General features: G+C 41.5%; 2 protein-coding genes across 2 annotated transcripts; one reads left to right on the plus strand and one right to left on the minus strand.

Moving 5' to 3' along the window:
• Positions 1–26721, minus strand: LOC148360560 (WD40 repeat-containing protein SMU1-like). Its single transcript, XM_088342985.1, has 12 exons — positions 26591–26721; positions 25041–25251; positions 22828–22980; positions 20466–20582; positions 20275–20394; positions 18810–18929; positions 17464–17580; positions 15083–15210; positions 11667–11793; positions 3148–3309; positions 1504–1656; positions 1–1428 (listed from the first exon to the last, which is right to left on the minus strand). Exons 1-12 carry the CDS (start codon positions 26614–26616, stop codon positions 1330–1332), a joined length of 1533 nt encoding a protein of 510 aa, XP_088199111.1. The 5' UTR covers positions 26617–26721; the 3' UTR covers positions 1–1329.
• Positions 3927–7760, plus strand: LOC148360561 (uncharacterized). Its single transcript, XM_088341429.1, has 2 exons — positions 3927–4998; positions 5580–7760. The coding sequence occupies exons 1-2, from the start codon at positions 4194–4196 to the stop codon at positions 6992–6994; spliced, it is 2220 nt and encodes a 739-aa protein (XP_088197555.1). The 5' UTR covers positions 3927–4193; the 3' UTR covers positions 6995–7760.
• Positions 26722–27104: the final 383 nt, after the last annotated feature.

Genomic DNA, 27104 nt, shown 5'->3' on the forward strand with positions numbered 1-27104 from the left:
TCACCCGTGTTACATGTCGAAGTGTCCTTGGGTAAGACACTGAACCCCTAACACCCCCAATAAGCAGGTTAGCGCCTTACATGGCTGCACGGCCGCTATTGGGAAATATGGAGCACATTGTAAAGCACTTTGGGAAGTCATTGAACCTTTGGGTGCGAGTTGTTGGAACTTTTTCCCAAACTTGCCAAATAAGCTGTGGAATACTATGTTCCCTTTGTTACTTCATACAGGTGTGAGGCGGGGTTAACTTTGGGAACCACCGATTTAGAAGTAGGTTACCATTTATTTGGGACCATTAATTGTAAAGAGGACCATTTTGGGTAGTTAATTCACTTGATTAAAAAAGGTCATACAAAAGGTTAGTCCATTTCCAATGTTTTGGCAGAGGAAACTTGATTTAACTCCACTTAGTTTTAATGACTAAATGACATTTTATGTATTGCTTAGTGAATAAAATGACTACATTTTGTGCAGGCTTGGGGAGTAACGGAATACATGGAACGGCAAAAATGATGTTGGCAAGCTGTTTGGATTTATTTTCATTTTGTTTCTGTCGCATTTTATGTTCGTTTTGCCGGAGATCAAAGCAGGAGAGAAAGATTACCACGTGTTGTGAGTCATCATTTGATTCATATTTAGTTTCTTTTGTCTTTTATTAGCATATTTGGGATTGGAGTCATCCAAAAGTAATTGAAAGTAATCAAGTTAAAGTAACCCTACTCAACCCTGATCGTAAGTTATGATCACCTGAATATCATAAATTCAATGAGGTTGTTTCTGGAGACTATTTACATCACATCACAAAATTGCTACAATATGCAGTGATGTTTTAAACTACAATTTTGACTGAAAAATGTCTCAAGTTTATTTACAACTACGACTTGGTAATTCACAAGGACAGATTCATGATGGTATTGTTAAAGGGACAGTGTGTAAAAATTCACCACTCGAGCTCGTCGCAGCTTAGAATGACACTCAAGTCCGCGTGCATTGGAAGATGACACCACGGAAGCGTCCAAAATACCACGAGTCAAAATTTCGAAGCATACTTCCATTTATACGGGCGGAGCATGGAAGCTCATCTCATGCCCAGTGGGCAATAACAAACGACCAAACTTTATTTACACAAAGCAGCTAACAATAGTGGCTAGCCGTGAGCCATCACCTGCGGCCAAGTGGCTAGAGAAGGAAACGTTGGAAAAATGTCATTCAACGCCATTCGCTTGCATGTCGCGACATATACACACTGGGGCTTTAATATCTTCCAGGTGTAGCGTTTCATTTTACTCTAATCATACGTGTTCCTCTTCTCCTTCCACCAGTTCCCATCTAAGGCTTCCACAATCTCAGGAGGCCGTCCTCGCTGTACGTAGCAATCAGATTATCGTGCGGGTGGTGAGCGATGCCAATCACGTCTTTTTCGTGAACCTGCAGAAGACATCATCGTGATATAATCTGAGATTCATCAAAAGGTAAGGTTGTTTTTGCAAAGAAATTTTCTACCGTTAGGGTTTTCTCCAGTCTTCCTGATACGTAGCTGAAGCAGTAGAGCACCATGTCCTCTCCCACACCGTAAATCCACTCTCCTCGCGGGGAGACCGTGCAACATACAAATTTTACGCCTGATTTTTGGTCTGCGCTGAATGCCTTGACAATCTGAGAAGCGGGGGAAGGCAGATATTTTGAGTTAACACACTTCTTGTACGGTAATTGACTTATTTGAACTGCATTTTTTTTTTATAGCGCTTTTCAAGTCAATGACATCCCAAAGCGCTTGACAATGTGCTCCACATTTCCCAATAGCGGCTTTGCAGCCATGTAAGGCGCTAACCTGCTTATTGGGGGCATTAGGGGTTCAGTGTCTTACCCAAAGACACTTCGACATGTAACACGGACAAGCCGGGATTCGAACTGGGATCCCTTGATCTTAAGACGAGCGCTCTACCTCCTGAGCTACTGCCGCCCCATAGTGAAGTGAAATGTCTTTATTGCATACCTTATTAATGATTGCAATTCCCCTCATTAAAGGGACAGTGTGTTATACAGTCTTTAGTGCCTCTTAGCGGTAAAAAAAACAAAACTTTTCATCCATCCATTATCTGCACCGCTTATCCTCAGTAGGGTCGCGGGGGTACTGGAGCCCATCCCAGCCATCTCCGGGCAGTGGGCTGGGGACACCCTGAACCGGTTGCCAGCCAGTCTCAGTGCACACAGGGACAGACATTTCGCTCGCTCATTCACACCGAGGGACAATTTGGACCGGCCAATTCACCTGACATGCATGTTTTTGGAATGTGGGAGGAAACCCATGCGAGCACGGGGAGAACATGCAAACTCCGCACAGGAAGGTTGGTAGATGGATTTGAACCCATGACCTCAGAATTGTGCCGCACACGCGCTAACCACCGCGCCGCCGTGCTGCCCATAACTTACTTTCAGTAAATTCAAAAAAATGATATATTAATATTATTAAAGCTTTGAAAACTCTCTCGGTGTACCGTCTTTCTTTGTAAATATGTGTAACCCATGTATAATATGTATTTGCAACTGTATATTTTTGTAATGTATTTATTTTAGACACTTATTCTGATATGTTTTGCACGGGTGAACGAAAAATGAGGGGCGGAACAAACGCCGTGTGCCGAGTTTAAGTGGGGACCGCTAAAGGTGAGGGACAGACAAGGAAAGAAGAGTGGGTAAAAAGTTGGTTAAAGAAAAAGGAGATGCGTGAGTAAATGTGTTCATCTGATATATTTTTCCCACCCATACCTTTGGAAATATACACTTTTTTCCTTGGATTACTTTCAACGGGACCCGGACTCTGCAGCTCTGCATCAAACCTGAAGTACCGGTATCATTTTTCGTTCATTTTGCCGGCTGTGATTTTTGAACTGTGGACTTTAATGAAGGACATTTAGTTTCAATCGCGGGACTTGAAGTCGGGTTTGGGTTAATTTTGTGTTACATGCTTAAATGTGGGCGCATGCGGCTTATATACAGGTGCGGCTTGTGTATGTACAAAATCGGTTTTCCTCTTAAAATGTGGTGGGTGCGGCTTATAATCAGGTGCGCTCTATAGTCCGGAATTTACGGTAAGAGTTAATTCCTTACAAACCCCGATTGAACGGAAAACATGGCAACACTCACCTGACTCTGCGTGTTCATGACGACGATAGAGCTGGAGTGGTTGCAGACCACAAAAAGTTGCGGATTTTGGGGTAGAGCCATCACGCTGTTCACAGGGACGTTCGAAGCCCGGGAAAGACATTTAAACGTGTGGATGCATTCGCAAGTTTTGCTGTTCCAGATCTGAAACACACAAAGATGAACCTTATACAGGAGGAGTCGGGAACTTTTATGACCCAAAGAGCCTGAATAGATAGATATTTTTTGAGAGCATTACCATCAATGTTCCCTCTAAGCTAAGCATTCTCAGCGCACAAGAAAATCTAGCCAGCGCACAAAAATCAGGGCTCGAAATTGCTAATTAAGAAGCAAATTAAGTCAAAGTTACAGTGCATGAAGGTAAAAATACAAGGGTTCCCCTGACGCTGTTTTCTAAATGCGGTATTTTGAAGTCAATATCTAAGTCGAACGAAGTTGAGTAAAGTCGGTGGAGTTTTTCGAGAACCGGCTTCTTCGCCTCTGCTCTTTCGGGTTCCAAACGGCTCTTCGGGTTATTTTTGCTTCTTTAATCCCTACACGACCGAATATTATGTAAAATTGTGCAAAAAATGACTTAAAGGAAGGGGGGAATAGAACAAAAAAGAAAAAAAAATGAAAATGAAAAAGTAGTGAAAAGCTGAGAAAAAAAAGAAACAAAAGGAAGAGAAAAAAGAAGGAACAATTCAGAAAAAGCCACAAAAAAAGAAAAGAAAGAAACAAAGTACATACCTGCCAACTACTACGGTTCTGCCGTAATGAGTACGGTTTTCTTGAACCCACTACGGTGTTTCGGTTTCATTACAAAAACTACGGTTTTCCCCTTAAAAAAAAAAAAAAAAAAATCGTAAATAAAGAACGAAAAACATTCCACCGCGAGATCGCGAAGTACCATTTCAAACAAAGGCTATCGGCACTGCCAGTCGTCTGCGCATGCGGGAGGTTTATTTTTAGCTCAATTGGAGCACTGCCATTGTTTAATCGGCAGCGAGAAGGAACCGAGATGTAGGTCACGGTGCTTTGAATAGATCATGGAATCTACCGGAGAAAAAGTGCAGAAAATTGTGAAACCGAAACGAAAATTACAGTGCTTTCGTGAAGAATATTTCAAAGCTTTCCCTGGAGTAATTATCAGATCGAGAAAAGGTGAAAATTACGCGAACTGCACACTGTGTAGACAAGACTTTTCTGTGGGTCATGGAGGAATTAGCGACGTTAAAGACCACGTTGGAACGAAAAAACACAAATCAAATGCCAATGACAGTAATTCCAGCGGCAAAATCTCCACTTTTTTTGTCGCCCCAACCGATTCTTTGGACGTCATAAATGCCGAAGTGTTATTTACTGAAGCGATCATTGAACATGGTGTTCCAATCGCTATGGCCGACCACATGGGACCGCTTTTCAGGAGAATGTTTCCCGATTCTAAGATCGCTAAAAAATATGGTTGTGGGAGAACGAAAACTTCGAACATCGTTCAGTGCCTTGGTGAAGAATCATCACAAAGCATCGTCGATGTCATCAAATCTTCGCCTTTTAGCATGTCTACTGATGGAAGTACAGACTACGACGATGTAAAACTTTATCCAATTTGTGTACGATTCTTCGATAACCAAACAGGAAAAGTTCTGTCAGTGCTTCTTTCGTTGAGAGAATGCAACACGGCATCGACGGGCGAGAACATTTTTAAGATTATCGAAAAAGAAATGAACTCGAACAACATTCCCTGGGATAATTTAGTGTGTTTTGCTGCCGACAACGCCGCTGTTATGCTTGGATCCAAGAAAGGAGTCGCGTCCTTCATCACAGAAAAATCTCCATCGGCATACATCGCAGGTAATTGACTATGCAATTTATTCAAAATTATTATTATTTCATATCGATGTGCCTATTACGAAAACGCTGCAAGCTGATTAATTTATGGTATCAAATATATCACTTGAAAATACAATTTTCCATAGATTCTTTTACAGTACTGATTTCAATTATAATATTGAGATATTTTAATTCAAGTAAAATTTGTCATTTAATTATTTTTATGTGCCCATAGTAATCACCTTGAGATGTGTGTTTGTATAGATGTAATTAATTAGTTATGTTTTACAAAGTAGTTTCAGGAAATGTCATGTTATTTCTTATACTCCTAATTTTTAAATATCAAAACTTCAGATAATGTTTTTAATAAAATATTACTAAAATTACATGATTTAAAGCAAATTACAATCCATCAGCCATAGGTATATGAGGACTTGCATTAACCATTACCACCAACATTACATCTCTTGACATTATGACTACAGTATTAATTTTTACTACACCATGACAACCTTGTTTTTATGCATTTAGATTATGTTCCAGAATTGGGGATATTATCTATTTATCCATGAACATTTACAATTTTTGCAATTAATTTGCAGGTTGTTCCTGCCATCTCATCCACTTGGCTGTTCAGAGAGGGGCGAAGCAATTGCCAGTGAAGCTAGATGATCTGCTTGTGGACGTGTTCTACTACTTGGAGAAGAGCAGCAAACGCAAGCAGGCACTCCGACAGTTCCAAGAAGAGGAAGGTCTACCCAAGGCCAAGATCCTGAAGCATGTGTCAACGAGATGGCTGTCCCTGGAGCATTGCTTGGACCGACTCCTTCAGCAGTGGACGGCTCTCATCAAGTTCTTTGAGGCAGAGGTGGGTCATGAGAAGAAGTCCAGCATGCCATCCAGCAGAGGAAGAAAGAGGCCCTACACTCCTGATGTGAAGAAGTCGGAGGAGAAGAAAAGGAAGCTGGACACGGCCGCTCCTCAGGCAACAGATGAGAAAGCAGACTCCTCCAAGACCTTCGACTTGGCCAGGTACATGTTCAAGGAGAAGGAAGTGGCGGACAAGTCTAAGAAGGTGAAGGAGAAGAAGAAAGAAGATGACACCAAGACCAGCAGCAGCAAAGCCAGCCTTATCCTCACCAAGATGAGTGACAAGAACACTTTGTTGTATGCCCATTTCTTGATGGCAGTCTTGCCAATCTTCAACGAGACCAACACCTTCCTCCAAAAAGATGAACCCTGCGTGCATCTCTTGCACCATGTGCTCTCGACTCAGTTCAGCAAGCTCATCATGTGCTTAATGAAGCCAAAGGTCATCATCGCTGCCAGTGACATCACAAAGGTGAACTTTAAGGACCGGGCCAACCAGAAGGACGACGAGGATCTCTTCATGGGAACCAACTGCAGGGACTATGTGGCTGAACATGCAAAGGAATGTGACCTCACCACTTTCTTTTCCAGTGTCAGGGCATTCTACAGCAGCACATGCAGCTACATGATCAGCGCATTTCCCTTTGGGGATGAAGTTCTGGTGAATGCCCGGATGCTGGATATCAGCTACAGGCAGGACTGCAAGTTCAGCCAGGTGAGATTCTTTGCTGAGAGGTACCCTCACCTCCTGACCAAGGATGACAAGAGGAGTCTGGAAGAGGAGTTCCTCGTATACCAGTGCGATCCACTCACCCCTGCCATCACAGAAGCTGAGCGAGTGGACACAGCGTGGAACGAGCTCTCAAAACTCAAGGACCCAGCCACTGGCAAGGCCAAGTTTGGAGCCCTCTTCAAAGTGGCCAAGTCTGTGTTGGTGATTTATCACAGCAACGCAGACTGTGAACGCATCTTCAGTCATGTCAACAAGAACAAGACGGAGTTCCGGGCAAGTCTATCGACCAAAGTGCTTGGCAGCCTGATGACTAGGAAAATGATGATGACATCATCTGGATACAAGTGCCACAGTGTGACCCATTCGAAAGACCAGTTGAAAAAATCAAAACGATGCACAATGGAAAACAAATAATGCTTAGGCTGTAGCTTGTATAACATGGAGAACATTTGGATATCATTAATTTTGCTAAAGTGAATCAACCCATGCATGTTTATGGCTTTTCAGTCTCTTATTATCTGCTTTTCAGCGGAGAAAAATCTTTTGGCCTCGCATGTTCAATTGACTCTGGTGTGCCTTGCTTCACTTTGAGAAGTGACTGATTCAATGGAGCAGTGACACTTAGAAATGTGCCAGTGAAATTGTTTGCATGATATATATAGATTTAGCCTTTAGTTTGTTTATTGCTTAAATATGTGCTGAAGTCAGTTAAGTGAAATTGGGAATTTCTAAGATGAGAAGTGACTGCCTCAATGGACATACACTTGTATGCAGTGCAGTGACACTTGGAAATGTGCCAGTGAAATGTTTTCTTAGTTAGATAATTAGTTTAATTATTGTTTGCCAAATTTTGTTTTATCTTCAACTGCTTCCAATAGTTAAATTGCATGTAAAATTTAAGTATTAGTCAGTGTTGGGCCTGGTTGTTATTTTATTTATATAAAAACTGATCAAAATCAATTATATAATTATTCACTCACAAATATATTGGAATATCTCAAATAACAAGTTTCCAAACTAACCTGAAAACCAACCCAAGAACCAACACTGAATAATATTACTTCAATGATAAAAAATTAAATGTTTTGTTTCTTATTGTATCAAATATTGAAAAGAAAAGAAAACTATGAGGGTTTTCTATGACTTTGTTATATTAAATACATTGTTGAGCTTTAAAGAACTTTCTTTTGATTATTTCCATCAGTACAGTTTAGGTAAATTGACTGTAAACATGAGGTTGTGATTGTGAAAAAAATGTAAAATTTGTTACTTCTTAGCTGCATTTTAAGCCCTGAAAATGCTAAAAATCCTTTGACTTCAGGGGGGCTTCACCCCCCTGAACCCCCCACCGGACATCGTCCTGGACCTGACCAGGGCCTGCGGCCCCTGGACCCTAGCTACTAGGCTTTTTCACTTTCAAAAGTTGGCAGGTATGAAAGTACAAAAAGTAAATAGAGAACAAAAAGAAAAAAGTAACAGCTCGGAAAAAATAAACACAATGAGATTGGTTTTAAAGGAATTTTAAAAAGAAAAAACAGGGAAAAAGAAGAAAAAGTTTGTGTTGCATTCAAATAATTTCCAATGATATCAAGTGAATCTTGTTGCCAACATTGTACTTCCACTAAAAATGTGATTAAGTACAGTTCTGTATTTTACAAATGACTAAGCCCCCCAAAAATGTTAATATTATGCGACCAAATATATCAGGAAATAAAAAGAAATGGATATCTTGTGAAAGAATTGTAATAACAAACGACGTTTGTAGGCCGTACAACCTTTGCAATAGTACATGAGTCAATTCGTTCAAAAGTGAAAAAAAATTTTGCATTGCCGGAAACTCAGCAAAATGTAACGTGATGTCAAGTTTTGGACATGTTTGATAATGACTCAGCCACACTTGGGATTGCCGTTGCTCACTGTTGTTTCAAGCGTTGCTCACCGACTTTGTGTGAACGCTCAGACCCGTAAGGAAAATTACAGGGAACATTGATTACTGTATAGTTCAAGACAAATTCTAATTTTCCAGCGCATATTATTTCACTGTGTGACTGTAAGAGAAATGATGGTTCAAATGTGGCTTTTATACTCTTATACCCAATATATACTTTTATACTCTTACTTTTATACTTATATCTTTACACGTTTATATTTCAATCGTGGTCAATAAGTGTGTGGTTTTATGATTTCGCAATACACCTTCAAGAACAGGAGAATAAGTTCGCAGGCACCAGGGCACAGGTGTCAAGCAGGCGGCCCGCGGGCCAGATCAGGCCCGCTAAGGGATTGAATCCGGCCCGCGAGACAACACTCAGAGAAGCGCAAGAGAAAAACAAGCTACAGGTTGAAATATGTCAACTTGATGTTGCCAAAGCCAGGTGCCTCTCACAAAGACACTGTACTTGTATTTATTTCTCTCTCTCTCTCTCTCTCTCTCTCTCTCTCTCTCTCTCTCTCTCTCTCTCTCTCTCTCTCTTTTCCACCCCTTTTCTCCCACTCTTTCTATGTCTTTTTCACTCTCTGTGTCTCTCTTTTTCTCTTCTTTGGTTGCTATTTGTCTCTTTCTCTCTCTGTCTTTTAACCTCTTTTGCTCTCACTTCCTTTTTTCCTTTTCTCTCTTTTCTCTTTCTCTTTTCCTACCCTTTGTGCTTTCTTATCTCTTTTCTCTCCTTCTGTCTTTCTATTTCTCTTTGGATTTCTTTCTTCCTCTCCCTTTCTTTTCCCCCTCTCTCTCAACTTTGTATCGCTCTCCCTCTCTCTTTTTCTTTCTTTGTCCCGCCCTCTCTCCTTTACCCTCCCTCTTTCTCTTATTTCTTTATCTCTCTTTTTCTTTCTCTTTAATCTACTATTCCGGCCCCCGACAGAATGTTTGTTCTTTCGTGTGGCCCCCGAGTTAAAATGAGTTTCACACCCCTGCACTAAGGGATGTGCCTCTGATTAAAAAGCTACGACTTAAAGGCCACGAGGAGGCCTGTTAGCTAGTTAATTAAAATGGCCTTGACTCCCACATTCCAAGCCGCTCGAAAGCTTGCATTTTTTCTCACAGAGACGCATTGTGTTTACAAAGTTTCACTATACCTATTGCTCATTTATTATACTCGCACGCCATCTAACATTATACATTGCATTTAAACATGTGATTTCTCTCTAAACCAATCAGATTCATTTCCCGTGTTTATATAAACCAATAAGTGTAGTTTCCGAAGAAATAAACCTCCTGAAAAAGGAGGAGCGTGATATCTTCCTGATCCGATCCTGGAAGCACGCACCTCCGATGGAAGGGGATATCAAAAACCTAAATCTCCGTCTCATAGTGTGTTCTTTTCTTCTTTCTACTACAATCTCAAGTTTTAACCTTGACATTTGAATGAATTAATAAGATTCATGAAATAATGGTTTCAAAACATGGTGCAAGCAGAGTTCTTTTGTAAAAATGTCAACAAATACTGCAAACGGGAATACTGGCGTACAGTGGCGGTTCTACACTAAATAACTCCCTGTTCGAGACCACCTCAGCATGATTTACAAGATGGAAGCTGTCAACTAATTATTTTATTTATAGTGATACAGTGAATCCTTTTCATGCATTTTTTTTAAATTTACAATTATTATCAATTTTTTTATCCTATTTTTGTTTTGGTATTTCAGAGGCTTGTATGTTTGGGGAAGTTGCTTTTTTATGAATATTGAGTATATTGTAAAATTTGAGAATATTGAATATCACAAGTTTTTCCCTATACATTTTCTTTGCGATGAAGAGAAAAACAAAACCATGTACAATTGCCTCTTATGTTAAAGGATTTTGTGTACCTATTTGATGAGAGGCAAAGTTAGATGTTGGTAGATAAACCAAAACCGCTTTGTGGCACACGTTTATTATTATTATTAACTTATTTTATTCTTTTTAAGTTCTAGAATAGAATAGAATATACCTTTATTGTCATTGTTACAACATGGGTTGAATATATTGTGACAACGAAATTGGACGTGGCACTCCAGTTCCACGTTTTCCAGTGGGGATAAAGAAAACAAAGAAGATAAAGGAACAAAGAAGATGTTTGTACTGTCCTTGTTGCAGGCTTTGTTTTCCTCCGGAGGGGGGTGTATGAGGGGGTGAGGGACAGACAGAGATGGCCGGATCTAACTAGATGTTTGATCTTACTGTACACACGGTCCAGTGTTTTTTTCCCTAATTGCTCAGGCCACGAATTGAATGAATTTGGGAAGTACAGTCCTTAAACATGCCTGATTAAAGTCGCCGGCCATGATAAAAGCTCCGTCGGGGTGTGCAAGCTGCTGTTTATTGATAGCGGCGGGCAGGAGATTTAGCGCTATGCTAATGTTAGTATCCTGTGGAAGGTAAACAGCAACCACAATGACCACAGTTAGCTCTCTCTGTAGATAGAAGGGTCTACACCAGACCTGGGCACTCCGGTCCTGGAGGGCCATACGTCCTGCCAGATTTTGAAGTTTGCTCTTCTTTAACTCAGGTGATACAAATTATAACCTCGTTAGCAAGCTAGCAAGTGCTCGTTAACGATACTGGTGATTGGAATCACCTGTATTGGATCAGAGAAACCTCAAAAATCATGCAGAACATACGGCCCTCCAGGACCGGAGTTCCCAGGTCTGGTCTACACGATACTGCCAGAAACTCTAGTGCCGCCCCCCCATTTTTTACAGATGCACTGTGTACATAGCTCCTCCCACTCCTACCGCTCCCCCAATCCAATTGCTCTGTGTGCTTGGCTGGTGTTTTGGAATGTCCCAGTTTGTTCTATGGGTTTTCATCATAAAGGGTCTCAACAGTGAACGAATCGATTAATGAGCTTAGCAACTTAGAACCAAAACGGGGTCTGTTGGTGTGACCCCCTTGACTGTAAACTGTATTTGGTACTGTGCCCTTCATATACTGTACCGAACCAATCACACTACTAGTATCCTGACCACTGTTATACAGTATCATTAGAAAATGATTATTGCTATACATTCTTCAGCCCTCTCAAATTTCCCAAAAAGGTTCTTTTATAACTGGAAATTGTTTCAAATACTTGCAGCTCACGAAGACCCCATTTCCCATTCACTGTACCTTGACGGTCCCGTCGGACGAGGCGCTGATCACGTGGTATCCGTCCGGGGTGAAGGACGCATCGTTCACAAACGAAAGGTGGCCGTTTAATTCCTTCGACGTTTGTCCCGAACGCAGCTCGTGGATCCTGAGGAGCACAAATACGAGTCAGGGTTCTTGAATTTTGGATTTCCTAAAGTCCGGTAGGAGAGTACTTATGTACCTTGAGACTTTGGCTCGTGTGTTCAGTATTTTTTTTTTCAGTGATCAAACGAGTAACATTTCCAGGGTTGGGTAGTGTTAATTTAACTGGATTACTTTCAATTACTTTTGGATTACTCCAATACCAAATATGCTAATAAAAGACAAAATAAACTAAATATAAATACAATTATGACTCACAACACGTGGTAATCTTTCTCTCCTGGCTTTGATCTCCGGCAAAACTAACATAAAATGCAGGATTGGGTAGGGTTACTTTAACTGGATTACTTTCAATGCCTTTTGGATTACTCCAATACCAAATATCCTAATAAAAGACAAAAGAAACTAAATATGAATAAAATGATGACTCACAACACGTGGTAAGCTATCTCTCCTGGCTTTGATCTCCGGCAAAACTAACATAAAATGCAGGGTTGGGTAGGGTTACCTTAACTGGATTACTTTCAATTACTTTTGGATTACTCCAATACCAAATATCCTAATAAAAGACAAACGAAACTATGAATAAAATGATGACTCACAACACGTGGTAAGCTATCTCTCCTGGCTTTGATCTCTTTGATTTCCGGCAAAACTAACATAAAATGCAGGGTTGGCTAGGGTTACTTTAACTTGATGACTTTCAATTACTTTTGGAGTACTCCAATACCAAATATGCTGATAAAAGACAAAAGAAACTTAATATGAATAAAATGATGACTCACAACACGTGGTAAGCTTTCTCTCCTGGCTTTGATCTCTGGCAAAACTAACATAAAATGCGACAGAAACAAAATTAAAATAAATCCAAACAGCTTGCCAACGTCATTTTTGCCATTCCATGTATTCCGTTACCATCTAAGCCTGCACAAAATTTAGTCATTTTATTCATATTTACTTTCTTTTGTCTTTTATTAGCATATTTGGTATTGGAGTAATCCAAAAGTAATTGAAAGTAATCCAGTTAAAGTAACCCTACCCAATCCTGAACATTTCTTTCATATGAAAGTTTTTTTTTCCTTTTTTTATACTAATTATATTCTCATGAGGCTTTCCTGGTAAATACATCAACTCATTCAGTTACTTATGAAGTATAAATACGTTTTCAGAAGCATTGTCCCTGAGTGCTTTTTTTTTCTTTCAAAAAACTTCAAAAAGCTTAGGTGCTGCTAATCAGTAAGTATCAAGCCTCTAGGAATAATTTCAGTGTGATAAATCACCACTAGATGGAATGAATGGCTTTGATCAGATCTTTGTCCACACATGCGAGGAGTCCCCACTTCCTCGCATTGCTTCCCCTATTCAGCGATTGAGAGTGTGCAAGCAACCCATTATCAAGAACGTTTCAGTGCCCAATCTTCATGCATTAGTTCAGTGTTTAGCAATAAAATGTCATTTTTCAAGCAAAATGCCCTTGTGTTTAGGGAAAGTTTGGATATTGGAGGTATCAAAAATGTAGCAAAAAGTGAAAGTTCTGCTTGAAATGCATCCATTCACCACAAACTGTTTTTCTCAAACGTTTTCTTGGAAATAAGTATTTTCAAGAAACTAAGCAATGTTCAATTGTTGTCTGCTAAAAATGGTACAAGTTAGAAACGTTGTTTTTTCTTAATGAAAGATGAGGTTTCAAGTGTTCATTTTGCCTGTGAGTCAAAATGGCTGGCACCCACACTTCCCATTTGAGAGAAACGTCTGGCATTGAATAGTTAAATAACCTTTGTTTAGGCTGTGTAAGATTGGACTACAAAAAAAGTAAAGTATCAAATAAAGTAAAAATCACCTTACCAATCCATATAAATAGCTGGAAGAGTAAGGACATGCAATAGTGAAGTGGGGCCAAATTAAGAGCAGGTGGCTGCTATCCAGCCACTCCCCCCATGTTGGTGCTGCCTTGGGCTAAAATGGGGTCATGATGTGCCGAATCTTGACAAAGATCTTGTACATAACTTTCCTGATTTTAAATATATATTTTTTTACCTATCCAAGAAAACAACTTAAAATTATAGTAAAACAGTGTGTATTGTTTGATCCATAGTTTTCATGCAACTATTAAGTGCCACAAAGCACAAGGAAGAATACAAACTATGGAGACTCGAAGCGAAGTTTTTGGATATCATGTCAATTCCCCTCTAGGTGAGGCTCATGTTAGGTAAAATAAATGCAAATTTCTTGATTTTTGAGAATTTAAAGGCGCAGTGTGTAATATTTAGTACAAAAAACGTACTTTCAGTCAAAACCAAACATTGATTTCAATATTACGCAAAAATACATGAACTATTATACCAATGATACTTTTTATATGAAATCATATGTCGAGAAATGAGTATTTATTTTACGTAGTGGAATCCATACTTAAGGTGCCGCCATGTTTGCCCATTCGCTGCTTGCTGTGGCGCTGTTTGTATTGAGCAACAGTTCCATCTAGTGGTTAAATATTGCATAATGGGGCTTTTAAAAATGCACCTCAGGGAAGGGGTGTCAAAGTCATTTTAACTCTGGGGGCCACACGATAGAACAAACATTCTGTCGGGGGCCGGACTAGTAGATTAAAGAGAAAGAAAAAGAAAGATAAAGGAATAAGAGAAAGAGGGAGGGAAAGGGAGAGAGGGTGGGACAAAGAAAGAAAAAGAGAGAGCGTGAGAAACAACAGATCAAAAGTCGTGAGAGAGGGGGAAAAGACAGGGAGAGGAAGAAAGAAATCCAAAGAGAAATAGAAAGACAGAAGGAGAGGAAAGAGAAAAGAAAGTGCGAAGGGTATGAAGAGAGGAGAGAAGGAAAAAAGGAAGTTAGAGCAAAAGAGGTTAAAAGAGAAAGAGACAAAAAGCAACAAAGGAAGAGAAAAAGAGACAAAGAGGGTGAAAGAGACAGATAGAGAAATAAATAGAAGTGTGTTGTTCGAGGCACCTTACTTTGGCCACATCAAGTTGATATATTTCAACCTGCAGCTTGTTTTTCTCTTGCGCTTCTCTGAGTGTTGTCTCGCGGGCCGGATTCAATCCCTTAGCGGGCCTTATTTGGCCCGCGGGCCGCCTGTTTGACACCTGTGTCTTAGGGGGAAGTTCACGTATTTTTCTTTATTGTTTGCAATAGTATTTTAAGAATTGCACACTGGGTCTTTAAAAAAAGCACCTCTATATGGTAGTTTCCTTATTATTTGTATCAATATTGTTATTTATCACTAGGGGGCGCTGAGTATGACACACTGTCCCATTAAGAAAAGACAAGTTACCTACCTGATTGTGTGGTCAAAAGAGGCGCTTAGGATTTGGTTGGCGTCCTTGGAGAAACTGAGACAGGTAACGCCTTTGCAGTGTGCGTGCTCGAACCGCCGCAGGCACAGGCCACTCTGGATTTTCCACACCTCAAATAGAAAGTGTTACGGGAACTAAGTCCGAGTAGTTTATGGCTTTTTTGCAACAATATTTGCTTAAAAATCAGGCGAACTTGACTGATTTTATACGAGTCTTGGTCCTTGCGAAATGAGTTTTAAACGATCCCCTTCCAACTCACTCGAGCTGAGTCAACGAAGTCTTCTTTCATTACCATTCGGGATGTTAGACTGCCTAACAGGGTTGGGTAGGGTTACTTTAACTTGATTACTTTCAAATACTTTTGGATTACTCCAATACCAAATATGCTAATAAAACACCAAAGAAACTAAATATGAATCAAATGATGACTCACAACACGTGGTAAGCTTTCTCTCCTGGCTTTGATCTCCGGCAAAACGAACATCAAATGCGACAGAAACAAAATGAAAATAAATCCAAACAGCTTGCCGACATCATTTTTGCCATTCCATGTATTCCGTTACTCCCCAAGCCTGCACAAAATTTAGTCATTTTATTCATATTTACTTTCTTTTGTCTTTTATTAGCATATTTGGTATTGGAGTAATCCAAAAGTCATTGAAAGTAATCCAGTTAAAGTAACCCTACCTAACCCTATATGTGAATGTTTTTTTCTACTTGTACCGTAAATTATTATAGTCTTTCGCAGATGCTTTTTTTTTTGTAGCTGCTCAATTTACCTGTTTTAAAACGAATTATTGTAACCTTACAGGTGATATCCATAACTTTAAAATATCCTTCTTTCTGACACCATCACCTAGCTGAATTTATCATGGCTGCCTCGGTCAGGCTGCTTGTATGGTCCGTGCATGCACGTGTCTATCTTAGACCCGCTTTTGGGGGTTTTAGGTTAGCATTTGGACCCTATTGGAAACTGTACTTTTCTTACTTTCACCAATGTCATCCTAGAATAAAGGAAATTGTGAGCATGCGCATGAAATCACTCTCCTCCCCCCTGATCCGCACCCCGCCTCCTTTCCATCAGCAGAATACACTACGTGGCCGGAACACAGAGAGTAAAAACATAAAAACAGATGGGCACGGTGGAAGAAAATATATAAAGGCTCTTTGAACTCAGTTGGCCATTGCTAACACATACATAATAGAGAAAATATTCCATTTAATTTTTTTAAGGACACCTCAAACTACGTACCCCACCTTTGAAGTGATAGTGTGTGAAAATTAACCACTAGAGGTCATTGTAGCTTAAGCATTTCACACTACAGAAACATGTTTTTTTTTCTCAGCAATTTGTGAGCATTCATGTCTTTCTGAAGTCTCATTCCTATCTTGTCATATAAAGAGATCATGAAATCCTGTTTAATTCCAATTAATTGTTCTGATAAATTCATTTTTTTCTACATACAGTGGAACCTCGGTTCTCGACCATAATCCGTTCCAGAACCCTGTTCGAAAACCGATTTGTTCGATCACCGGAATCATTTTTTCCCATTAAAAATAATGCAAATCGTTTTAATCCGTTCCAACACCCTGAATGTTTACCTTGAATGTTTAACGTAGACATAAAGCTGACCCAGGCTAATCGTACGTCCGCGTTATCGTAATCTTCCGTACGAAAGATTACGCTAACATGAACGTGTAATGATAAAAAAAAAGGATAAAGAAAAGAATTATGAATAGGCTTTGTTACCTTTGTGGTGGTCAGCAGATGGCGCAGGCAAGATCAGACACTCGCACACCTCCTTCATATTTGGCTATTATTTCTTTCTTAAATGCAATAGTTGTACGCACTACTTTTCTTTTTTCACCTGTAACTTTCTTCGGAGGCATAATAAGGAGCTAAAACACCCTAGCGTACGCACTCAAGCATTACCGGCGTTCGAACTCCGATTTTTTGCCTGAACAGCGAAGCAAGAATTTCTCAAAATTTTTGGTCGGACTCCGATTTGTTCGAACTGAGAGGCGTTCGAAAACCGAGGTTCCACTGTATATATATTTTGTGTATGTGTATATCTTGGGTGCCTATGTTTGTAAGTCATTAAAAACAATTGACTAAGAGAATGTATTTTTTGCAGGAACATCAGTGATATGAGATTCCATTGAACTAAAGAAGAAGAAAGTAACCTGGAAGTAGGAGAAATTTAAAGCTGTGAGTAGTGTGTTTTTTGCTATTTGAAATTGGAGCCGCTTCGATTGGCCGAGAGTCGGCTGCATTCCGTCGGCACAAACGTCCTTTTGCATCAATGCCAATTTTACCTTACTTTGAAACAAAATATATACAGTAATCTGATTAATAGTCGAACCTTTATTTTTCCATTCTGCGCACCAGTAGCGAGTAGATCAGAATCCTGAGTGAAGCACATGCACAACACCGAATCGTCCATCATCATGAAGCTGTCTTGGGCCTGGTACTTTAAATCCTGGCTCAAAGACACACACAAAAAATAAAATGCTTTTGTCAGGACCAGGACGGAATCAGGACCCAATTGCGTAACGTTTACCACAATCGTTATTGAAAGAAAGAGGGGCTGCGACCCTGATCTCGCACTCAGATTGTGATCCAAGTACGGCACGGGCGATGGCGGTGTCAGGGACGGAAAACAGGTCGGTAGCCGGGACAGGGAGAGCAAATACGTGGTCATGTCGGAAACGAGTCGTAAGCCAGGACGGGAGAGTAGACTTAGTCGGGATCAAAAACGGGTCGTAAGTCGGGACAAGAGAGCAGAGAAAGAGGGGCTGTGACCAAGATCTCGCACTCAGATTGTGATCCGAGTACGTAAGTGGATCTTCCGACATGAGCGATGGCGGTGTCAGGGACGGAAAACAGGTCGGTAGCCGGGACAGCGAGAGCAAAAACGTGGTTGGGGTCGGAAACGAGACGTAAGCTAGGACGGGAGAGTAGACTTAGTCGGGATCAAAAACGGGTCGTAGGTCGGGATGGGAGAGCAGACGTGGTCGGGATCAAAACAGGTCGTAGCGGGAGACAAACAGGAGCAAAAACGGGACAGGCGGGAGTCATGGTCGAAAAAAGGCTTGCCTTGTATACACGGAGGTTTGCAGATGGACTGACAACAGGAGAGTGACACGACTGTGTTTAAATAGGGACAGGGAGCCAATCAGAACCCGCGTCCAAATGAGCGAGCACAGGTAATCATGACAAATACTAAATATGCTAATCAAATACAAAAACAATATAAATAAACGACTCATTTTTGTGTAACATAAACGAACAATGTATCCTTGAAAAAGATTTGGCAGAGACCAAGGCTAGGTACTTTTTACTTCAAAGCGACACCCAAGCTCGCTGTACAGAGAATAGCAACAACAATAAAACAAGCAAGAAATAAATACCAAATAAAAACAAGGTAGAAGTAAAAAGTAGGGGCGGTATGTGAAGCAGATAATTATGAATAGGGAAGTCTAAAGAGTCCGGATTTAAAGGTGGACAGGGTGGCGGAATTCCAGAAGTCAGGTGGTTATGAGTTACAGAGCTGGGGGGCAGAACGGCTGAAAGCTCTGCTCCTCATGGAGCTGAGACGGGGAGCGGGTACAGTGAGATGGAGGGAGGAAGATGACCTGTGATGGCAGTGTGAAGGAGGTCGGAGAGGTAGGGAGGGACAAGGTTATGGATGGCCTTAGTGACTTTTACCTTGCTTATTTTGCCCGTGTGGAAGTTCCACACCTCAATGAAGCCGTCCACCGAGCCCGAGATCAGATACTTGCCGTCGGGAGAGAAACGAGCGCATTCCACTTGGGATCGGCGTCCAAACTGTGCATTCGTACCAAGATTATTTTTTTTAAACAGAAAAAAAGAGTAGAAATTGTTCAACTGACACTCCAGAACAGCACAAGTACCATATTTTCATGACTATAAGGCGCACCTAAAAGCCTTTATTTTTTTCAAAAGATGACCATGCGCCTTATAATACAGTGCGGCTTATATAGGGATCAATATTAAGTCGCAAAGTCTTGCAACTAAGGCAAGCAGCCGCCTACTAGATTTTCCCCCGAAGGCGAAATCGTCCGCGGTGTATGCTGGGATTTATATACCGGCGTTTCATTTCCTAACCAATGTGTCAATCATCATTTGAATCAGTCACTATTGGCTAAAGTTATTCGGAGGTAAAGGGGGCGGATGCTTTTTATCATTAACAGGCTCGCATAGGCTAAAGGGGCGAAACAAAGCCTGCAATTGGCCGAAAAAGATGAATGTGAATCACACGTTGGGTTGCACTACGGCATAGAGAAAACGTTTTTTTTTTACTAGTCTGTATTTGTAAATATTTTACACAGTTGGCTTAACTACACTCACGGTTGTAAGAGGACCATGGTTACGTACCATTATTGAACGTGATGGCTGCAAGAGAACTTAGGTGAGCTATGCGGCTTTATATTTTCCCTGGATCTTCTTTTAGAACGATCTTGATGTTTCTGTGATGAGTCTATTTTTAAACTCAATTCAATTCAAAGTGTTGTCATATGCACAGTGGGAGGTCGGTGGTTCGCGCCCCGGCCGAGTCATTCCTAAGACTTAAAAAGTGGTCGGCGGCGCCCTCTGTTGGCTGCGGCTGCATCGGCTCGCTACAACGGGTCAGGTGCAATCGACATTTCGTTCTGTGTACATTGTTACACAGAATGACAATACAAGGAAATTATTATTATTATTATTATTATTAGTAAAGAACCCCGTTTCCCTGCACAATAAAATTCTTATTTTGCTGTCCACACAGTTGCCAGTGAAAAATAAAATAGAAACTAAGAAATGTTTGGCATTTCTTAAATCCCATTACTTTAACCTTCCGAATGATATTTGGAACGATGCATTTGAGTGATTGGTGACATGGTACAGACACTGTTTCCGTATATGTCTGAGACACGTATTTGCTTCTTTGCAAGCTTTGGGAATGTTAAGGGGGGAATAAGTTTGACTGAACTATCTGACTGTTTTGTCTACGTTCCCATTGTAGCGCCCTATAATCCGGTGCGCCTTATGTATGGAAAATATAGGACCAAAAACTATTTTTGGGGGGTGCGCCCTATAACCCGGTGCGCCTTGTAGTGCGGAAAATACGGTACTCAACTTTGAGCCTGAGGTTTAAGGAAATGTCGTTTACCTTAATGTGACGATAAAGTTGGGTCGGGAAAGTCTCTTTGTCTTCATGTACGTCTCTTTGATTTGGGCTCTCGATGGTCAATTCCGGCGATAAACTCTCCGGAGTGTTCAGTCTCATCGACTAAAAACACATCGATCAATCGATGAATGAGATTGTGAAGCTGGAACTAGTTTCAGATTTTATTGACTCACACCAACTTCTTCAAGGAGTCCCATTAGACGGGACGGAGGCACAACGCTGACCTGCCTCACCATTTCCTCGGCCACAGCCCTGCGCCGCTTCTCTTTGCTGCTGCCTTTCGGGTAAGCCTGAAAACAAATATCTTGTCAAGAACTGGAACAGGATCAGGACCCAAACGCGTGACGTTTCACACTAGCCTTTCATTTTACGGGAAATGGGGAGTCATGCACGTCAGGCAGCAGTCTGGCGTGGAATGATAGGAAGCCAGAGGCCGACGAGATCGATTCCAATTGCCCGAGTAGACATCGGACAGATGGGGTCGATATCGGACAGGACGGGACAGACAGGATTGATAATGAAACAGGACAAACTAGACGGGAACGAAAACTGGGAAGATGATAAACAGGACAAAAATAGATGGGAACGAAACTGGAAACCGATATTAAAAAGGACAAAAATAAACGGGAACAATACCGGACAGGAAACAGGATCGAGTCAAAACCCACGTCTTGCGGGGCAGAGGTTCGTTGACGGACTGACAAAGGGAGAGTGAGAGCACTGAGCTTAAATAGACGGAAAACCAATCTGTCAACGAGCCGCAGCTGGCGCCACACGGGCGGGGCCAATTGGGCGCCATGGCAACCGTGACATATCTGGTGTTACCGAAATGCAATGGCGGACTGTGCATATCACACACATGCCTTCAGTGATGTCCAGCCGAGTCCGGCTTAAACAAAAATCCATTGTATTACCGTCATTTATGGCATCACGGTTCGAGAAAGCCTACACAAAAGAACATGTGTGCACAACTGGGAGTCGCCTTAACCCTTTATTGACCAAGTATCATATAAGTCGCTTGGATATTTTTTGTTATTTTGTCCATGAAAGAGTCAGAAAACATTTCATAAATGATTACCATTGGCCCCTTTTTAGGCAATATCTACTATAAAGATGTGTTAAGACAATATAATAACAGTTTAAAACTAAATATAAAACAAAAAAACCGACTCGGATTTTTTTTAGGATTATAACGACGTGAACTGATGATGTGTCATGAACCGGAACAGGATCAGGACCCAAACGCGTGACGTTACTCACACAAGCCGTTTATTTTACGGGAAATGGGGAGTCATGCACGTTAGGAAGCAGTCTGGCGTGGAATGATAGGAAGCCAGAGGCCGACGAGATTGATTGCAATTGCCCGAGCAGATATCTGACAGATGGGGTCGATACCGGACAGGACAGGATAGACAGGATTGATAATGAAACAGGATATCGAAAATAAAAAGAACAAACTAGACGGGAACAAAAACTGGGGAGATAATAAACAGGACAAAAATAGATGGGAGCGAAACTGGAAACCGATATTAAACAGGACAAAGATAAACGGGACCAATACCGGAGAGGGAAACAGGATCAAGTCAAAACCCACGTCTTGCGGGGCAGAGGTTCGTTGACGGACTGACAAAGGAAGAGTGAGAGCACTGAGCTTAGGCGCCGCACTGGCGGGGCCAATTGGGCGCCATGGCAACCGTGAGATATCTGACGTTTCTCACACAAGCCTTTTATTTTACGGGAAATGGGGAGTCATGCACGTTAGGCAGGAGTCTAGCGTGAAATGATAGGAAGCCAGACGCCGACGAGATCGATACCAATTGCCTGAGCAGATATCGGACAGAGGGGGTCGATAACGGACAGGACGGGACAGAAAGGATTGATATAAAAACAGGATATCGAAAATAAACAGGACAAACTAGACGGGAACAAAACTGGAAACCGATATTAAACAACAGGACAGACAGGATTAATATAGCTTGGATGAGCTGCATAGCGCTGCCTTTGCTTAACTTAATTAAGTGTCCAATCACAAGAGGCGTACATGTCAAATCTTCTTCAAGTTTAGAAGTGGTTGGCACCATCATTTTAATGCATTCCCACCCTCCCTGTTACATTCAACATAAGGCCTTCTAGCTGGCCTTACTGTTGCCATTGCGGGATCTGATTGGCTATTGCAATTATCTAATAGCTACATGTGCCATCCTTTTAGAGTGCTCAGCCGCCAGCACTGTTGATTCTTAAGGCCTTGGGCAGATTTCATACAGGCTTACGACATAGGCGTGCTGAATTCTGATTGGACATAAACTCTGACCTAAAACTACTGGAAGGAGTGTAACGAAATGGATAAACTATTTCATAAAAAGTACAAAATATGCAGGATAAATATTACCATGTATACACTTTGAAAAAATATGTTTAAAATGAAACTGACTTTTGTTACAACTATGATAATGACGTCTTGTTATTGTTAGACCAGCAAATAAGGCCTTGCGGGCCCTGGCGGCCCACCACTGCCGGAATTTCGCTCAAATTTACCTCCCGTGGGTCGAAATAGGAGAGCGTGAGAAGGCGTTCCAGGTGGTTGTAGCGCTCGGGTTGGGTTTGCTTCAACATGATCATCGGGTCGGTTTGCTTGAGGAGGGATCGGGCGGCACCCATTTGGCGCATTTCAATAAGCTCCATCACCACCTGGAGGAATGTACGAAATAGCAAAAGCATTTTACTCGAGTAAAACGTATTTATTTGTTATGATTATTTTTTTGTGTGTGTATGTGTGCATGTGAAGAAAAAAAGTATTTGAACACCCTGCTATTTTGCTATTTCTCCCACTTAGAAATCATGGAGGGGTCTGAAATTTTCATCATAGGTGCATGTCCACTGTGAGAGAGATAAACTAAAAAGAAAAATCCAGAAATCACATGGCGTGATTGTTTAACGATTTATTTGTGCGATATAGCTGGAAATAAGTGATTGTACACCTGTGTAGTCCGACCCTGAAACTCATGTTAGTCCGCCCATTAGAGGTCCATGTCAGGTTCTGCACGGTTGCCATGGCGCCCAGCTGGCACCGCCCCTTGACACCGGCTGACTTGCTTTTACCGATTACTTCAGTGGGTACTTAAACGTGCCATTTTGAACTGCACTTTGCCAGATCGTTGTTGAAAACTTGTTCATGCAAGGTTATAATTGTTGTATTTTGTTGCACTTCGGTGTAACATTCTGAGAGATTCCTGCAAGTTCTGTTCAATTCTGGAAATGCCTAGTTTGTAGTTTTGCCTGTGTTTGACCCGACCCGTTTTGTTTTTTGGTCTGGTCCGTTTGTTTTGGACAACTTTTCTTTCTCAATTAAAGTGTGAGGACGTTTACGCAAATAAGTTCCTACTTCCTGCTTCCCGATCCGTTTCATGACAGTCCACCTGCATTCCATGTATCACCTGAATCACATGCGCCCATTTGAGGTCATTAGCTGCATAAAGACACCTGTCCACCCCATACAATCAAGAAGACTTTAACTTGTAACATGGCAGAGACCAAAGAGCTGTCCAAAGACACCACGGACAAAATTATACACCTCCACAAGACTGGAAAGGGCTACGGAGCAATTGCCAAGCAGTTCGGTGAAAAAAGGTCCACTGTTGGAGCAATCATTAGAAAATGGAAGAAGCTAAACATGACGGTCAATCTCAATCGGAGTAGAGCACCATGCAAGATATCACCTCGTGGGGTCTCAGTGATTCTAAGAAAGGTAAGGAATCAGGCCGGAACTACACAACAGGAATTGGTCAATGACCTGAAAAAAGCAGGGACCATCGTTTCCAAGGTTACTGTAGGTAATTCACAAAGACGTCATGATTTGAAATCATGTATGGCACGAAAGGTTCCCCTGCTTAAACCAGCACATGTCAAGGCCGTCTTAAGTTTGCATATGACCATTTGAATGATACAGAGGAGTCATGGGAGAAGGTTTTGTGGTCAGACGAGACCAAAATAGAACTTTTTGGTCATAATTCCACCAAGCGTGTTTGGAGGAAGAAAAATGAAGAGTACAATCCGAAGAACACCATCCTTACTGTGAAGCATGGGGGTGGTAGCATCCTGCTTTGGGGGTGTTTTTCTGCACATGGGACAGGACGAGTGCACTGCATTAAAGAGAGGATGACTGGGGCTTTTTTAGCCTCTTTTTAGTTTATCTCTCTCACAGTGGACTATACATAATTATTTTCTTCACTGATATATATAGATATATGTATATATATTGCACAAAAACATACTATTTTCTCGCATTATGTTTTAGAATTTGGGAATCCTTTAAGTCTTTTTTGATAGTTTTTGCCTGACCTTCTTACTTTAATAAGCTGAAATTATGGCTTTTAATTTTGGTGTGCCACCCCAAGATTTTAAGTGGCCCCATCTGGCCACCTCTATGAAAAGTTTCTTGAGGCGCCACTGGCTCTATTAAAGGTTTTTCCAGTGGCTTCACCCCCAGTTGTTTATCCAATCAGAAGGAGCGGGTGGGTATCGAGGGCAGGAGGAAGGCTGGGGAGAGGAGGGGAAGAGGAGTAGAAGAGAGCAAGAGAAAGCCTCGACTGCATTTTGTGGCTTGATAATAGAAATAAAAAATCGAATTAAAAAAAAGGCTGATACCGATACCCGTCAAATTCCCAAATATCGGTGCTGATAATCGGCCCGCCCTATAATTGGTCAACCCCTATTGCGCATCCCTGCAAAATTTAGAACATTGAAGTTACCTGTTCGTAAAGGTCGATGAGCGTGTTGTCGGGCAGTTTGAGCGACTCGATGGCGAGCAGCACCGAGTCCCAATGTCCTTTCTGGATATCGGCCACAAAACTGTCGATACTTTCCACCGTGTTGAGCGACACGGTGGTTTCTTCTTGTAACGTGCTCAAGGTTTTGTACAGGTTGTTTTCTTTCAGGTATTGCATAATTAGCCGGATCACACTGCAAAAAAAGAGAAGAAGAAATGACTGAGTAAGCCGTTGTTGGTCTCAAAACAGTGCTAGGTGTTTTTTGTGGATCCTGTTTTCTGGACTATAAGATGCACCTGATTATAAAGCGCACCCTTAAAATGTTCCTCCGTGAGGTAATTATTTGCTGGAAGTGTGAATTTCACTATGGGGTTGAATAAAGTATCTATCTATCTATCTATCTACTGTATCTATCTATCTATCTACTGCATCTATCTATATATCTACTGCATCTATCTATCTATCTATCTATCTATCTATCTATCTATCTACTGCATCTATCTATCTATCTACTGCATCCATCTATCTATCTACTGCATCTATCTATCTATCTATCTATCTACTGCATCTATCTATCTATCTACTGTGTCCCTTTCCTCTTTCTCTCAATAAACTTGTGGTTAACGTTACGCATCTGGGTCCTGCTGATTTCCCCGTTTGTTTTTTGACTCCGACCACGTTTGCTCTCCCGACCTGTTTTTGATCCCGACCACGTTTTTGCGCTCCTGTCCCGGCTATCGACCTGTTTTTTCCGTCTTCGGCACCACCATCTCCTGCTCCGGAAGATCCACTTCCGCATTCAGAACACGATCCGATTCTGTGAGCGGCTTGCTTCCCGTGCCCAGCGAGCACTGCATCGCGGGCGCAGCCTTTGCTCTTTCCCTCAATAAACTTCTACTCTAAAGCATATGAATAACCTACTTTTTGTGGACAATATCTCTGTATTATTTGTAATTGCAACATCCTTTGCCTGGTAATCCTAAAAGGGGGATACTTCTCAAGGTTTCTTCATTTTCCTCATGTTGAGGTTTTTGAGTTTTTCCTTGCCCTCATGTTGTTTCCAGATCAGGTGATGGTGTAATAATAGTCTGAAATAATAGTCTTTGCAATAACCTGTGCAGCCCTTTGAGACTCTTTGTGATTAAGGGCTATTCAAATAAAAATGACTTGACTTGACTTAAACTTGTGGTTAACATTACGCATCTGGGTCCTGCTCCTGTTCTGGTCCTGACAATGTAGATCACATGTTGCCATCTTCAGTGATCTCTTCTTTTAAGTCACCCATGCTCATTATTTTCCGTTTACGCCTTGTGAGAAAATCCGCCGGCGCGCTTTTCCCCAAACACAATGTAAACACGAACCATCAAAGGCGTTAACAAGCACATGCACATAAAACCAACATGCTGTATTTAAAAATAGATGCAACGATGGGGCTCCGATGAATCTGCAGCTCGAACTGAAGAATAAAGGATGCCCGCGAATCATGCAATTTTTAAGAGATCCGTCAAATGTAATTAAGAAACGGCGCTTACTCGGAGGGCTCCATCTCCACTGCCATGCTGACGTCTCCTGGAAAATGCGGCGACGGACTGATGGAATGTGTGGAGACTGTGTGCTTACCACGTGCTTACCACGTGGTGTGCCCTCCTCTCACGTGTTGACAACAGTCCCGAACCGTGTGACTATTCCAGCCCCCCACTCAAACGGTCTGCCGACCCCCCCTCCCTTACCCGACTCCCAGAAACATCACGTTGCCGTGATGCTGCGGCATCAATCTGCATCCTCCAGCATCAGCACCGCGTGGGGGCACTCCACGTGGATAGCAGCGTGCAGGAGGGGAGACCAATGTATATCTTTGGAGGAGAAACGTGATGCTTGAAACATCCCAAATCGTTTTTTTTTAACTAAACTATCTTCGAATTTAGTACTGTGAGATTCGTTATGGTCGGCAGACCCCCATAAACGTAGACACAAAACAAGATTTTAGAAAAGGATTTACCGTATTTTCCGCACTATAGGGCGCACCTAAAAGCCTTTATTTTTTTT

The sequence above is a fragment of the Urocampus carinirostris genome, chromosome 8, assembly GCF_059441175.1.
Source record: "Urocampus carinirostris isolate Australia breed hairy pipefish chromosome 8, RoL_Ucar_1.0, whole genome shotgun sequence".
Taxonomy (NCBI): Eukaryota; Metazoa; Chordata; class Actinopteri; order Syngnathiformes; family Syngnathidae; genus Urocampus; species Urocampus carinirostris.

What these genes read in the sequence shown, in the direction of transcription:
- LOC148360560 (XM_088342985.1), bottom strand. Translation starts at nt 26,616, where the DNA reads ATGGCAGTGGAGATGGAGCCCTCCGA. An exon ending in ACACGGGCAAAATAAGCAAG is followed by an intron (nt 17,581 to 18,809) that starts GTAAAAGTCACT and finishes TCTTTGAGCCAG; the next exon opens with GATTTAAAGTACCAGGCCCA. An exon ending in TCTTTTGACCACACAATCAG is followed by an intron (nt 11,794 to 15,082) that starts GTAGGTAACTTG and finishes TGTGCTCCTCAG; the next exon opens with GATCCACGAGCTGCGTTCGG.
- LOC148360561 (XM_088341429.1), top strand. Translation starts at nt 4,194, where the DNA reads ATGGAATCTACCGGAGAAAAAGTGCAGAAAATTGTGAAACCGAAACGA. An exon ending in TCCATCGGCATACATCGCAG is followed by an intron (nt 4,999 to 5,579) that starts GTAATTGACTAT and finishes ATTAATTTGCAG; the next exon opens with GTTGTTCCTGCCATCTCATC.